At 38.9% G+C, this 15,364-nt stretch overlaps 1 protein-coding gene and 1 long non-coding RNA gene across 11 annotated transcripts in view; one reads left to right on the forward strand and one right to left on the reverse strand.

The window, feature by feature from the left end:
- The window catches only part of MYPN (myopalladin), a 91,353-nt gene that overhangs the window by 33,867 nt on the left and 42,122 nt on the right, over window positions 1-15,364 (forward strand). For all 8 annotated transcript variants that reach the window (XR_012510275.1, XR_012510276.1, XR_012510277.1 and 5 more), the window contains 4 exons: window positions 4,708-4,883; window positions 7,533-7,584; window positions 10,703-10,817; window positions 11,990-12,061. Coding sequence is in view for 3 of the 8 variants with exons in the window: in XM_045514245.2 (XP_045370201.2) it covers window positions 4,708-4,883; window positions 7,533-7,584; window positions 10,703-10,817; window positions 11,990-12,061 (415 nt within the window). In the remaining 5 variants the exon portion in view is untranslated. The remainder of the gene's footprint in view (window positions 1-4,707; window positions 4,884-7,532; window positions 7,585-10,702; window positions 10,818-11,989; window positions 12,062-15,364) is intronic.
- LOC123615875 (uncharacterized) overlaps window positions 1-15,364 on the reverse strand; it is a 48,479-nt gene that overhangs the window by 108 nt on the left and 33,007 nt on the right. The window contains exons 3-4 of one of the 3 annotated variants that reach the window (XR_012510280.1): window positions 11,621-11,796; window positions 2,480-2,608 (exon numbers count right to left, since the gene is read on the reverse strand). This is a non-coding gene — a long non-coding RNA (uncharacterized LOC123615875). Of the gene's footprint in view, window positions 1-2,479; window positions 2,609-9,465; window positions 9,598-11,620; window positions 11,797-15,364 lie in introns of those variants that run through there. The other 2 variants (XR_012510281.1, XR_012510282.1) reach the window with 2 other exon arrangements.

Genomic DNA, 15,364 nt, shown 5'->3' on the forward strand with positions numbered 1-15,364 from the left:
ACACATTTTACTACATAACATTTTAAAAATCGTATTTGTTAATATTGTTGATTTCATCAAAAATATCTCTTTAAGTATTGGGAAGCCCTAACCTCACTATGGGATCCACAAGTTTTCCCAAACTAATTTTTCCTTGAAAGCTCGAATTTTTTCATTGGCGACAAACGTTACCAGTTATTTTTACTTGAAACAACAGGCTTACCTCCTTCATGTTTGAGAAAACGTCTGCTGAATATATAAATCTGAATAACCATAATTTGTTCATTAAGTTAAGATTTCATGCATTAAGTGGCTAGCTCAACCTAAAAAAAAATCACACAACTGCTCCTCCATATTCAGTAGAAATGCTTTATGCTACTTCCCATTTCACTAACCCAGAATGTTTAAAAAAAGACATGAACTCAAGGCTGAGATTTAATAAAAGTAACAACTGTTACTGGTTCATCAAGGACCTTTTTAAATGACCCTGACTTTTTTTTTAACTGCTAGTGTGGTGGTGAAGAACACAATGACCACCAGTCAGTTTTATGCTGCAAAAGCACTAGCAATTTTACCCACTGTGGCTTTTGCACCATCAGTGCAAATGTTAACACAGTGAAAAGGCAAATAATATCTTACTATTATATGAAAAGTTTTGTCTTTACAGAAAGTGAAGAGAACTGCTGGAATATGCTTAATCCACTATTGGTGGTATGCTAATGTTAGCTATTTTCTATTGACTTCCTGTTCCAGAAAATGGTGGTTTAGCACCCCTTGGTTAAACTAGCACCTCTGTTGTCCCTTCATTGCCTCAGTATAGTCATATCACACTGTTGCTTAAAAAAATGTAATGTTTAAATTATTGCTGCTATGTACATATTATTTACTGCCAAGCCTAGTAGGGAAAAATGACTGTTGCCTTGCTTGTACAATTGTTTATTTTCACCTGGAGTTGATGACTGTCTTTTTGTTTGTTTTTGTGCTTGGTTCTGTGGTCCTATCATAAATTCATCTCAGGGCTCCAATACATTTGTAAAACATCTCCTAAATATTCTGTTCCGTGCAGTCAAACTATCAGGCCCCTTTGTTTTTCCCTGGAGAAATCCCTCAAGACCTTCTTCCTCTTGCTCCCATATGAAGCAACTGCTCATACAACCAGCAAATCAGCCTTCATCCTGGGGCATCTCCTAACTGCTCAGAAGGGAGGATAGGACCTGCTATGGGAATCTAAATGCTCATTTTCTAAACCTGAAGTTCTGTATCTCCTCCCCCATTGTTAGTTTCCATACCACCAAACATGTATCTCCAAATCCTGAAACTCGCTGGAGTTCAGCTGCACAAATTGCCTTCTCTCACTGACATCCCCAAGTAGGCATTTGATTTTCAGATTTTTCAGCTCTCCTGGCTTCTCCTTCTACTTTCCACCTTCCAAAAGTATTTGAGGTCTCAGGTCCCCCTTCCCATTCTTTTGGTCCTTGTGCTTATATACCTTTATAACCTTCCTTTATTCTCATTCTAGGGTCATTTCAGGAGGAGAGCAAAGATAAACACTTGTGTTCAATATGTCATGCTTGACTAGATGCTCAGTATTTGTAGTTGGAACCACACATGCTCTGAGTGTTTGTTGATACAGATCTTGGGGGTCTTGTTGAGATTTATGCTTTGGGAGATTTATGAACCCATTTCAGCAGCTGTATGTACTGCTGCTGCCATAACAGATCAAACACTGGCTTAGAATTTGATGAAGCAAATAATGAAATACTTACAAAATATTAACTACTAATTCTTTGCATCATTTGGTCTTTCAACAAATCCAACACATTTTCTGAGTACCTACTATGTGCCAGGGTGCTGTTGTAGGTGTGGGATTATATTGGTAAGATTGATAAGATCCTCTAATGGACTTTACAATACAGTATGGGGAACAAACAATAACAAAGTAAGCAAGTACATAAAATAATTTCAGATAATAACAAATGCTGTGAAGAGAACAAGAGGATAAGGTGATAGTGTCTGAGCATAAAGAAGTTACATTAGGAAGAGGACCAGGGATGGCCTCTCTGAGGAGGTGACATTTGAGCTAGGCCTGACTGATGAGAAGGGCCTATTTTTATAAAGACTGGGGGATGAGATGTCAGGAAGTACAAGAATCCTAATATAGAGAATAGCTTAATGTGTTCACAGAATAGAAAAAAAGACCAATGTGGTTGGAACATAGTGAAGGGAGAATGATGGGAGAAGGGATCCAGAAGTCAGAGCAGAACAGCAGGTTTGGATGTTAGCCCAAACAGAGGTGATAACTGAAACTATGGGATGAGATAAGATGCAGAGGAGTATGTGGAAGAGAGAATATAAGAGAACTGTACTAGGCAGTGTGGATGCTGCACGAGCTTGTAAGGCACCATCCCCATCTTCAAAGAACTTACAATTTAGTGAAATTGGTAAGACAAGACAAATTCCCCAAATAGAGACTAATAAAATACAGTGTATAATCAAGCCTTGCATGACATAATATAGGTTAAAAAAAAAAAAAAGTAAAGTAACAATCGTTGAGAATTGACGGTAAAAGGTGCTTCATGTAGGAGGTGGTATCTGAGCCAAACTGATGGATGAGTTGTATTTGCAGTAGCTGAAAGGCAAGGAAGAGAATCTCAGAGAATCTCACATGAGCAGAGGTTTGAATGTAGGGGTGAATATGACATATTTATGGAACAGCAGACAAAAGCCTGACTCTTCGGAAGTTGTTGAATAGGTGAGCTTTCTTAAATGTGCTTTAGAATGTTGCTTTATAAATGGTGGGAGGGAGGGGTTAAAACACAGAGTGGTTAGATCTGAAATTATAAGAAAGATTAGCAATTGCCAGGACTCCTTAATTTTTGACATTGTATAATGGTAACAACTCCCCACCTAATTACTTTCTATTATGATGTTGATTAACAATTATTACTTCAAAAAAATGAAAACAATTATAAAAAGGGGTACACTGAGGCATCTCTTTTCTACCTGTCTTCTTCCATCTTATTTCCCCTCACCCCAACAGGTAGCCACTTTGATTTTCATTTCATTCTGTCCAGTTTTCTTTATGCAGACATGACTATATCTTGTTTCTCACCCTCTGTGTTAGTTTCCTAGGGCTACTATTACAAAGTACCATAAACTGGATGGCTTATAACAGAAATATACTGTCTCACAGTTCTGGAGTCTGAGTGTCCAGAACCAACGTGTCAGCAGGGTTGTGCTCCCTCTGAGATGCTGGGTAAACTCCTTCCTTGTGTCTTCCGGCTTCCAGTGGTGGCTGTCAGTCCTTGGCCCTCCTTGGCTTGCAGCTGCATCTCTCCAATCTCTGCCTGTGTTATCATGCCATTTTCCCTGTGTGTCTGTGTCTTCACATAAGGTTTTACTTTTCTTAAGGAACCTCATTCATATTGGACTAGGGCCCTCCGTAACAACTTCATCACAACTTGATTATATCTGCAAAGACCCTATTTCCAAATAAGGTCATATTCCCAAGTGCTGGGTGGAGGTTAGGACTTCCACATATATTTTGGAGAGGAGGAAATTCAACCCATAGAACCCACATTTCTGATACAAAAGCTAACAATCTACAAGCACTATTTTGTGCCTTATTGTTAAAATTTTAACTATATATCTTGGGGTTCTTTCCATATTAGTACATAGTGATCTTTCACATGCTTTTCAGCACTGCATAGTGCTCTATTATGTGGCTGTACCACAGTTTATTCCATCAGTCTCCTAGTGATGGACACTGGGTTATTTTAAATCTTCTGCTCTTTGAATGAGTAACCTGTACTTTTGTCATTTTGTATTTATGCAAGTTTATCTACGTGATAGATTCCTACAACTGGGATTGTTGGGTCAAAGGACAAATGCATCTGTAATTTTGGCAGATAATGCCATATTCCTTTCACAGGGGTTGTACCATTTTACATTCCCACTAGCAATGTATGAGAATGGTAAACTTGAGACTTGCCAGTCTGTTACATGAGAGATCATATTTTCATTTAATTTTAATGTCTTTTTCTCTTATTATGCACCTTCACATTTAAAACATTATTTTAGGCATTATTTTGTGTAAACTTTTGGCAAAAAAACTGTATTGTAATGAAAATTTCTAATGTCAACCATATACGATTATAATAAAATACATAACCCATAAAAATATACTTAATCTAAGTTATTTGCCAGATTTGGGCCACTCTTGGGAAAACATGGCCCATCTCCTTTACTCTGATGACTCAAATAACAGAATAAAATAATTTTCATTTAGCTAGGTCCGAGGCAATTTATAGTAGGGAATGAGTGCTCAACTTCAACTTCACAAACCTTTAATATCCCTTAGATTATCTCCAAACAAGCTAAAGTAGCACTTACTTAAACGTAAACTATAGAAAGCAGTAAGTCTGTTTAGAAGAAGCCAAGTTCCACAGCAAAAAAACCCTGCTCTCCGTGGCTGTATTTGCTGTCTCATCCATCTTCTCTCAGTCATAGCAGTCTCAATAGGAGCTGCTTTCTAATTTCCTGAATAAAGCATCACTGTGATTTAAATACTGTCAGCTCCTCTCATTGTTACAATGAAATTACACCATAATATTGGCTTGTTTAATGTTTTGACTGTAAATTTGTCACAATTTTCTTCTTAGGAAACATCTGGAGCCATTTATGTTATCAATTCTCACATTTTAGTCATGCCAATATTCTTCCCTGTAGGTGGTACTGTGAAGGCAAGGAGCTTGAAAATTCCCCAGACATTCATATTGTCCAGGCAGGAAATCTGCACTCACTGACCATTGCTGAAGCCTTTGAAGAGGACACAGGACGCTATTCCTGCTTTGCTTCTAACATCTATGGGACAGATTCAACTTCTGCTGAGATTTACATAGAAGGTAAAGTAAAATACTCCTGGAGCACAGCACTTACTAGTAAGATATATAGTTATAATAAATAAATATTTATTGAGGGCCTATCTTCCACCTACTCTTCAGTGGGGATAATAGCAGTGAACCAAATAGGCAAAATTCCTAAGTTTATGGACAGAAGGAGTTTGCATCATAATTGGAGAGACAAAAAATAAATGAGGTAAATAAATAAAATATATAATGTGATAGGTACATGAAATGGTTCCGATCACCAATTTCAATCTGTGTGTGTGGTAGGGGAAGTGGTTCTCACACCACCAACAAGCAATTCTCCATGACACCAGTCTGGCGTCCTACAATTTAACTCTGTTCTGACCATCTACCAGGAGATAGTGTCAGATTCAACAAGTGACGGGCTCAGTCCTACAAGACTGCTCCCACCCCACTTCCGATGCCAATCACAAGTAATAGGTCCCAGATTACCCACAACTTCTGACTTGGCTACAAATTGGGAGGTTCTCACAAACCCCCCCTTGAATTCAATTAATTTGCTAGAGTTGCTCACAGAACTCAGGGAAACACTTATTTACATTTACCAGTTTACTAAAGGGTGTAATAACACAGATGAACAACCAGATGAAGAGATATATAGGGCGAGGTCTGGGAGGGTTCTGAGCACAGGAGTTCTGTCCCCACAGAGCTAGGGAGTGTCACCCTCGCCCCAGTGTGGTTGTGTTCATCAACCTAGAAGCTCTCAAATCCCCACACTATTGTGATTTTATGGAAGTGTCCTCACACAGCCATGATCAACTATTAACTCCATTTGTTGCCCTTCTCCCCTCTCTGGAGTATGAGGAGGTGGGGCTGAAAATTCCAAGCTTCTAGTCATGGCTTGGTCTTTTGAGTGACCAGCCCCTACCCAGGAGCCGTCCAGAGTCACCTCATTAGAACAAAGGATGCTCTTAGTGTTCTCATCACTTGGGAATTTACTAGCATTTTAGGAGCCCAGTGTCAGGGACAGGGTCAAAGACAAATATTTGAACAAGAGATGCTAATTATCAATCACTTAGTAAATCATAAGGGTTTTAGAAACTCTGTGCCAGGAACCAGGGGCAGAGACCAAAATATATGTTTTCTATTGTCTCACAGTATATATGAGCACTATAAAAAAGGCAGAAAGCAAGAAAAAGGGATAGAAGGTATGTGTATGCATGTGTATGTGTGTGTGTGTGTGTGTGTGTGTGTGTGTGTGTGTGTATAGGCTACATTCTAGACAGGGTGGTCAGTGAAGATCTCACTCACCCAGTGACACTGAAATGAAGAACTGAAGGAAGTGAAGGAGTGAGCCACAAGATATTCAAGGGAAAACACTTTAGGCAGAGAATTCAGCAAGTGCAGTGGCCCTGAAGTAGAAGTGTGCCTGTCTTACGGTACAGAGATGAGCCAATGTGGCCATGTGGAGCAAACAAGGAAGAAAGTAACAGGTGAGGTCAGAAATTCAAGATGGGGTAGAGGTGGGAAGAGGTAGGTGAGCAGATCATGTAGGTCTTCGTAGGTCATTGCAAGCACCTGGCTTTTACTCTGAAAGAGAAGGTAAGCTTTGGAGGATTCTAAGCAGAGATGTGACATGATCTGCCTTAGCTTTTAACAAGGTCACTCTGGCTCTTGGCTGAAAATATACCACAGTTTTCAAGGGTAGAAGAAGGACAACCATTTGGGAGACTTGGAAAGGCATTTATATCAGCAACAAACGTATTTTGGGAAGAAATCAAATTATGTACCTTATATGTTGACCTAAGGTTTTGTTCCTATTTATCACACATCCTCTTGAGATTTTTCTGTGAACCATTCTTTAGTACTTTTATTATCTATAATACTTTATGGATGCCTTGCTTTTAGCACTTAAATATTGTATTATTATGGTATAAAGACTGGAACTGTCTCCTTTATATCTCCAATACCTTATGTAGTACAAAGTACACAGTGGGTATTTAATAAACATTTATTGAATAGATGTATGGATAATGATAATAATAATGAATAATGAATGAATAGAAGTGTGTTACATGTTTTCATCCTCAAATTTTGGGGGTACAATAAATACTTCCAGATTTAGCTCTGTTACATCTTCCTGGAATTCACTATCTTGAGAAGTAAATCTGGGATCAAAACTCTGCTAACAGTGCTGAGATTGGATTGCTGATTTTTTTTTAGATTTGTGGCAACAGAGCCCCAAACACCCCCACTCCCAAGATGAAGTGTGACTTGTTAATATTAGGGCTGGGCGGAAGAGCATCCACCTACACCTACAATGTTTGGAATCCAATGTAATCCCTTCTTTTATTTAATGTGTGTAGGCCAAGAGCAAGAGGATTTATGGACACCACAAATTTCCATAAAGTCTCCTCTGTTAGTCTAAAGGCATCAGCAGGTGTTTTATGTACAAGAGCATTTGGAATTTGGGCCAGTTAATTTGAACTCTGTCACTAACTAGCCATGTGGCCTGAGCAAATACTTCAACTACTTGTGGTCTATTTTCTTATCTGTAAATTGGATGTTAGTTTAGGGAATCACTGAATTTATTTCTAGGTCTAAAATTCTATAGGTCCTCAAGCGCCTAGAAACCAGTTTAAGAAACTATCTTAAAAATTACATGTCTTGTTTTTATTTTTCCAGGGGTTTCTTCTTCTGACTCAGAAGGGGACCCTAATAAGGACGAGATGAATCGGTAATTCTAATTTTCTATCTTACAGCCTTAGCATCCTCAGAGTTGCTAACTGTTTAGGAGAACTTGAAGAGGGTGGCTCCAGGGCACAACCTCAAAAAAAAAAAAAAATTGGGTGGAGCTGGACAAAAAACACTATGTCTTTTGCTTCTCTTGCTTAAAAGATTAATTTTAACATTCCCAACATTTGAAAAATGAAATATCACCCAAGAAATATCATACTTCAATCTACAGAGTAAAATCCTAATAACTCAGTGTTTCAAAAAAATTCATGTTTTCTGACTAAAAATAGTACCCACAATAACACACAATCTGGTGATCCTAAATTACATATACGAGTGACCTGGGCAAGTCATAACATCTTTTTGCTAAACAATTGTATTGAGTACTGAAAAAGTTACATCTATCCACTATTACTTTCCACAACCATTGGTTAAGCACCTACTCTACACCAGGCACTTCACTAGACACACGGGATACTAAGAAAAATCAGATGCTTCCTGCCTTCCACAGCCTAGCAGAGGGAAACATATGCATAGCAAATATAGCAAAAGATGTATAGCATACATACAAACAGTGAGAGTAATAAAGTGTAATAGACTGTGATATAACCATGTGTAGGGTGTTAAGGACTTGGCACAAAGACTCTTTATTGGTTGAAAAGGGAAAGAGAGATCAGAAAAGGCTTAGCAGAGTTAGTGACCTTGAGCTGAGTCTTAAAACAACAGTAGGTAGACATCCCCAAACAAGGGGAAAAGGTATTTCAGGCAGAGAAGGCTGTGGACAGAAGGCATGGGAACTGGAAACAGACACAACAGCCATCCCTTGAGATTACTTGAAACAGATAGCAATATTTGGAAGTCTGGCTAAAGCGCTGTTAACTGTGTTTGCATATCCTGCCCTCCCCTACAGAGGCAACCTCTTTTAATGGCAGAAAAAACATCTTATTCAAAATCCTTTAGGTATGCCTACCTTAGAATGGTAATCTGCCTTTATCTTCTGTGCACATATGAAAATTCATAACCAGAGTAAACGATTTCTCTCTTTAACTCGCTTCCTTATCAACCTCATGTCTTCAGTTCTTTCCTACCTCTTTACACCAGTCTCCCCCTCACAGATGCTCCAACCTTTTTCTCTCTTTTCCAGTTTCCAGACTGCAACCAGTTACTCTCTAAAAGATAATTCTAATCTTATTTCCCTGACTTAAAAAAAAATCATTATTTACGGGAAAATAAAAATCAAACACAAAACCAAAAACAACATTTTAAAAAATCCTAACATGGCACACAAAGCTTTATTCAATAGAGTGTCAACCGTGCTTTCCTGCCCTCTCCTTCTCCATCTCCTCATTCCACCTCAGGCTCTCTGCACTGCTGCCATCTCACTCAAACAATGTGCGGTTCATTTTCATTCCTTTGTTCAAGCTGTTCGCTTTGCTAGGAGTGCCCTATCTCTTCTACCTGGCAAACTCTTATTTATCCTTCAAAACCGAGTCAAGTTCTACACTAAACTCCTCCTCCACTGCACATTCATCACTCCTTCCTCAGAACTCTCATAACACAGATTGCAAACCTAATGGATATGAATTTGATATACAAACTTAAATAAGAAAGAAATAGCTCATTTGTAATCTACTTGTAGTAGTCAGGATTTAGCTCCACGTGTGTGTAACAGAGAACCAAAATAACAATAACTTAAATAAGACAAATATTTTTCTCATTTACATAAAAATATGAATTTGGCTGGTAAAACAGCTCCACATTCCACTGGGTTCCAGTCTGCTTTCAGCTTTCTGCTTCGTCTCATTCTAAGATGTGACTTCATCTTCTTAGTCTAAAATTGGAGGGATAAAGGACATGCCCTACCCACCTTTTAAGGTCATCTCTCTTAAATCACATACATCACTATCCTTCATATCCCATGACCAGAAAATAGTCATTTGGCCACAGCTAGCTTAGATGACAGATGGGAAATGCAGTCTTTATTTGGAGCAGCCATGTAAAGAAATCAGGGATTCTGTTAACGTAGAAGAAGAAAACAGATGCTTCAGGAACACTGACAGCCTCTACATCATCACATAATTCTGCCCTGAGAACCTATCCTCCCTAGCTCTGGGGAAAAAATTCCATCAGTCATTACTGTGTGTCCCTTTTCCCCTCCACAGTTGTGCAAAGATCCCTGGGATACAAACATAAAGACAGAGACACAGATATAGATATAGCTTGATATTAAATACTGCTCTAAGCCTCTTACATGAATTATCTTATTTAACCCTCACAAAAACCCTATGAGGTGAGAATTATTAGTTTCGCATTTTAGAGATGAGGCAGGGGAGGTAACATCTAACATAAGAGAAGCCCATCCTGTCATGGGTCATCTATCCTCACAGGTTTAAGGGTAAGAGGCCCATGTCCCAGACTTCAAGGTCCCTTCAAATCTAGCGCTTTTTCCCTTCCTGACATGCTTGGATACTGATACCTTTAGCAAGAGTGGAAGCCTTTAACCAAAGGGTTGCCATCGCCTATGGACTCAGGTTCTCCCTCTTGTCAGGTTCTCCCTCTTGTCAGGTTCTCCCTCTTGTCAGGTTCTCTGGCAAGACCCATGGACCGCTCTCTTCTCCAAAACAAAACTAAAATAAACTCCCTTCTGCAGCGTTTTCAAGAGTATTTCCTGGTTCTCCTGCCTGTCAAACAATCTCTCTAGTTTAATTTGCATAAACCTGAAGAGCTTGTTGACTCAGGCTATTTCTGCTTTTCGCCGTGCCAAAATCCCAGAAGCAAAGATTTATAAAGCCTGGCCCCTTACCTGAAATAGGGTAGGAGGAAAAATACAGAGGGCAACAACAAAACAAATCCCAAAAAATTTTTTGCACATACTCTGTCACAGCACTTGTCTTGAATCTCAATTAGCTGCAAACATGCAGGGAACTCAAGGACAGAACTGAGGTTTTATTTTCATGTTTACATTGCCTAACAAAGTGTGTAGCAAAGAAACCCTCAGTAAATGTTTGTGCAACATCAGTGAACAAAGATTTCTGTAAGCAGTGCTGAAAGCTTTGCTGAAAGAGTTTTCACGACAATGACAGGTCTGTTCTATAATGTGTATTTTAATCATTTCTCAGAATCCAGAAGCCAAAAGAGGTGTCATCCCCTCCCACTACTTCTGCAGCCATTCCTTCAGCAGCACCCCAAGCCCAGCATGTGGTGGCCCATCCCAGTGTGTCAACCATCCAGCAGGTACAAGAGTCAAAGTAAAACACAAGTGCTATGGACAGTGATAGGCAGGCACTGTGACCATGACTATCTTGTATGGCATGAGCGTGTCCTCCTCTGTTGCAGCTTCATAATGCTCTTGGGCAACATGCTTCTACAATCATGATAATCATTTTGTACTTCTGATGTATGATATCAGTGGTTCCCCTGGCTTTGGGAACATATTTTCTAACTTAATAGACAAATTTCACAGGAAAAAACACCCTACAAATTAGTCTCTGATATTCCAGCTTCATGAAGTGCATTGATTACATATACAATGAGCTGCCAGCTCTTACACTCGCCCAAGACACTGTATCATGATACTCAGTTTCATGGAACTATAAAAAATTTTTTACTTTCTAAGATAGAGCAACCATGAAATTAATTTTTAGAAAACATCAAAGGCTCTCATCCTTCAAGTTAACGATGATGATGATAATAATAATGATAATAGTACATGCTTGCTGTAAAAACATTTTAAAAATACAGAAAGTATATTAAGTAAAATCTTTAATCAAGGTTCTACTCCTCTGCCCCAACTCATTGGATGGAGGTACCTCCTGTTAGTTTCTAGCAGATAGTTCTGGACATCTTCTATGCATATATATATGTATGTATGTATGTATATATATACACATATACATATATTATGCATATACTTTAAAAATACAAAAATCATACTAATCTAAATATATTTGTAATGTGTCATTGATATACTTAAATACAAATATTGATATATATATAAAGATCTACAACCTCTTAAAAATTTAAGGAGAATTACTTACCTAATCATTTAGCAATGCAGAGGGGTCACATTTTAGTTCTAATCCAGTAGTTCTCAAACTGTGATCTGTAGAGCCTCAGGGCGTCTATGGAACCTCTTCTGGAAGTGAGGGTTCATTACATAGCTCTATGTGTGAGGGGGTGGGGATGGGCAGCACATATTTACAGCCACCATCACCTAGAAAGAAACACAATCAGTTCAGCAAAAATGTGAAGTCTGTGATTTATAGACTTAGAAAATGTCAGTCTTTGGTTAACTAATCTAAATTTCATACACCGAATTCTGTAGATTTGCTGTATCTATCTATCATCTATCTACCTACCTATTTGATCATCCTAGTGACAGTCTATTGTTGGTTCCTCTCTAACAGAGTCAGAGCCCTACCAACTATCTGCAAGGATTGGATGGAAAACCTATCATTGCAGCTCCTGTGTTTACAAAGGTAATCAAAATGTTACTTCTTTTTGTCATGGCATTAAACACACCACAATACTCAAAGTTGTAGGGTCCAAAATTTACTGACTTTATCTCAGGACTTGGATCTTTTATAAGTATAGTTTAGGGTTTCGGGGTTTTTTGGTAGTTGTTACCATGTCACTTCAGGTTCCAGATTTCTAATAACAGTTTGTGTAACAGACAAAGGAAATGCCATCCTCACTCACCACATTGATCTCTACGGCCACCCAACTGCTGTCAAATACAGCAGCCACACCGAGGGGTCAGGTGATACATTTCTAGGCACTTACAACTCCAAAGGTTTCTCCAGATGTCTTTGGTGCCCAAGGAGATGGAGTAAAATGCTCCTAGGAGGCTTAACATAAAGCCTCACTTGAGAACAAAGAGCTTTCTTTTTCTAATCCATGGTATCAACTATTGTGGTGGCATCAGATTCTGAGTTTCATAATCTTTGTATTTGGAACTGGAAATTTTCCTCAGGTACTGTCATTTACAAATAAAAACAAAACAAGGGAGGGCCAGAGAGATTAAGCAATTTACCCAACATCACAGAACTAGTTAGTGGCAGAATCAGGACTAGAAACAAGCTCTCCCAATCCTGTCTATTGTTCTTTCCCTTATATAATATAGATTTTGTTTACATAATGCCCAAGACAATAAATTCAAAGGGGAAAAACTGAGTCACATTGGATTTGTTTTGGTGTTATAAAGACCACATGGATGGAATCTACGCCTGCATTTACAGTTTATCCTTTGTATGAATACCAAACTTAAGCCCAAAGAGATTTTAGCCTCTCAGAAGTGTGCTTTAGTTTAAAGCAATGGCTCTCAATCAGGGTTAATTTTGTCCACCAAGGGACATTTGTCAATGTCTGGAGACATTTTTGATTGTCACAACTAGGGGTTATGCTGCTGGCATTCAGAGATACTGTTGAACATCCTGCAATACAAAGGATGACAGCCGCTGGCAACAAAGAATTATTCAGCCCAAACTGTCAATCAGTCCTGGGGCTAAAAAATTGTGGTTTAGCACAAAATGGCAAAAATGGTGTCTTTTCTGATGAGCACAGATCCTAAAGGAAGAGCTAAACCCACAATTTCCACAGAAACATCCATTTTAGGGAAGTTCCACCATTAGCTCAACCAAGATGGTTTTCCAAAATCAAGCAGAGTCTACAGTGAGACATGTTTATCCATAACCGTATCAGGTCAGCGAACATGTTTATGTGAAACAAGATGGCCTCTCAATTTTTCAGGTTTGTTGTTTCTTGTAACCTGCTTTTGGAATTTAAGTTTTGCTATTTTCAAAGACTCGAAGTAGGAAAGCAACATGTTTTGACTTGAATAACAGACTTTGATGAAGAGTTATAAGTGGACCTTTATGCGTGTATGCGTGTGTGTGTGTGTGTAACATAGCTAACAGAGCTACCTCTAATTGTCTCTTAGTTCACTGCTAAGTCACCTAGGCTTAAAACAGAGCTTTACGTGCCCAGAAATCAGGTACTTTGTCTTACCCATTTGTCACACTCTTTGTCAGACAGTGCTGACTCTTCAAAGGCAACTAAACCACAGAATAATTTATATCCAGTCCCCAACTGAAGTCTCCTCCTCTCTTCTCCAGACACCAGAGAGGTATCCTCATATCCCTCTACTCACTTTCAGATCTTTTTGGGTGCTCTGTCTTGCCTGCATCTGTATAGCCTGGCACATACCTTGGTACACTATTTAGCACAATGATAAAGCTGTTAACTTTTCTGTCTCTCCCAAGCACCTTGAAGGCTATCTCCAATATCTATATAGAAGTCCCTAAAGGTTATAATAGGTCCAAAGCCATTTTTATTATTCCAAAAAAGTCCAATAGAACTTTAACACTTATTCTTCACATTTAATTTTCGTGGACTTGGTTAGCAACAAGTTTAGCTGCTTCTGTGTGGTGACTGATTACTTCCTTCTAATTAGATGCTGTGATGTGCACATACATATATATATGCCTTTGATAAACAAAAATGGGGAAATGAATTAGTCATTAGTATATTTTGTTTGTTAGATAAATCTCCAAAAACATTAGATCCATGGTGGGAAAACAGTCCTAAGTACAAAGACCCAAACTATGATGAGGCTTTCTCATCAGAGAAGTGAAGTGTGTTTCTGCCTCCATAAATGGGATCGGAGTTGTTCAGACGCAGGGCACCAGGATAGGCTGTGGCTCAGATTCCAAAGGGACTTATCAGCAACGGTGTGCTTGCGTTAGTTTCCATGAGTGAGGGCAGGATTGAGGTCAAAGTCACTGCCAGTGTCATTAGAAAATTTCTGAGTCAGAGCCACTGATGATGGTAATCACGTGGCATGAGCCATGATAACTGATCATTGGCATATGTTTGTTCAGGTTATTCCTGTCCATTTACCTCTTTAGGGACTTCTGGCATTCCAGTCCCTATGAATCACTTTCCATATTGCCCAACAAAACATTTCTTTGCCAATAATGGCAAGAAGCCGTTTTTTTAAAAAGCAATGATTAGAAAGCAGAGCTGTATTTAACTCCTTGTACTTCCTTTGGTGATAGGGAAGTACTGGTATTATCTTCCTTTTAAAGAAGGTTAAAATGAAAAGGAGGGTTGGCCAGCAAAACAGTGGTAGAGTTTGAGAGAAGCCTGGGGGTCCAAATGCTAGTTCACCACTCTATTCATAGGTGATACTTATGTTTTAAAATATTTTATGGAGATAAACTACCCTCCATCCTCTATACAGTATCAAAAACACTCTCACTCTGTTTAGGAGGGGTGGAGGGAATGGTACTCACACTTCTTGAGTGTGAAGGGAGGTAGATGATCAAATTAGAATCTTACTCCTATCACTGCTCCCACTCCAACAGCAGCTGCTCTGGCGGGCTTTCAAGGCTGCAGCAGGCCTGGCTCCAGCTGCTTCAGCAGTAATTTGAAGAGTGCAAGGGGGCAGGGGAAGTGAGAATTTGAAGAAAGGCACTTCATTATATAATAGCAGAGGCAGGAAACCCTGAAATAATCAAGCTGGTGGTCAGATTCAGATTTCTGAAGATTACATGGACCCCTCTTCCCAATCTGATAATTCCAGAGACTTTTCTGACTCAACTGTTGCACTGGGCACCCTGAACAATCTAGGGGTAAAAAAGGTCTTCAATCGAACAGTTCTTAATCAGGAAAAACTCCTCTGATCCAACTCCAGCTTAAAGCACTATACACATTCACTTTCAGCATCTCCCAAGGTGCAAAAATAATAACCAGATTTTAAAAAAAGAATTAAATGACAATAT

The sequence above is a fragment of the Camelus bactrianus genome, chromosome 11, assembly GCF_048773025.1.
Source record: "Camelus bactrianus isolate YW-2024 breed Bactrian camel chromosome 11, ASM4877302v1, whole genome shotgun sequence".
In the NCBI taxonomy this organism is placed as follows: Eukaryota; Metazoa; Chordata; class Mammalia; order Artiodactyla; family Camelidae; genus Camelus; species Camelus bactrianus.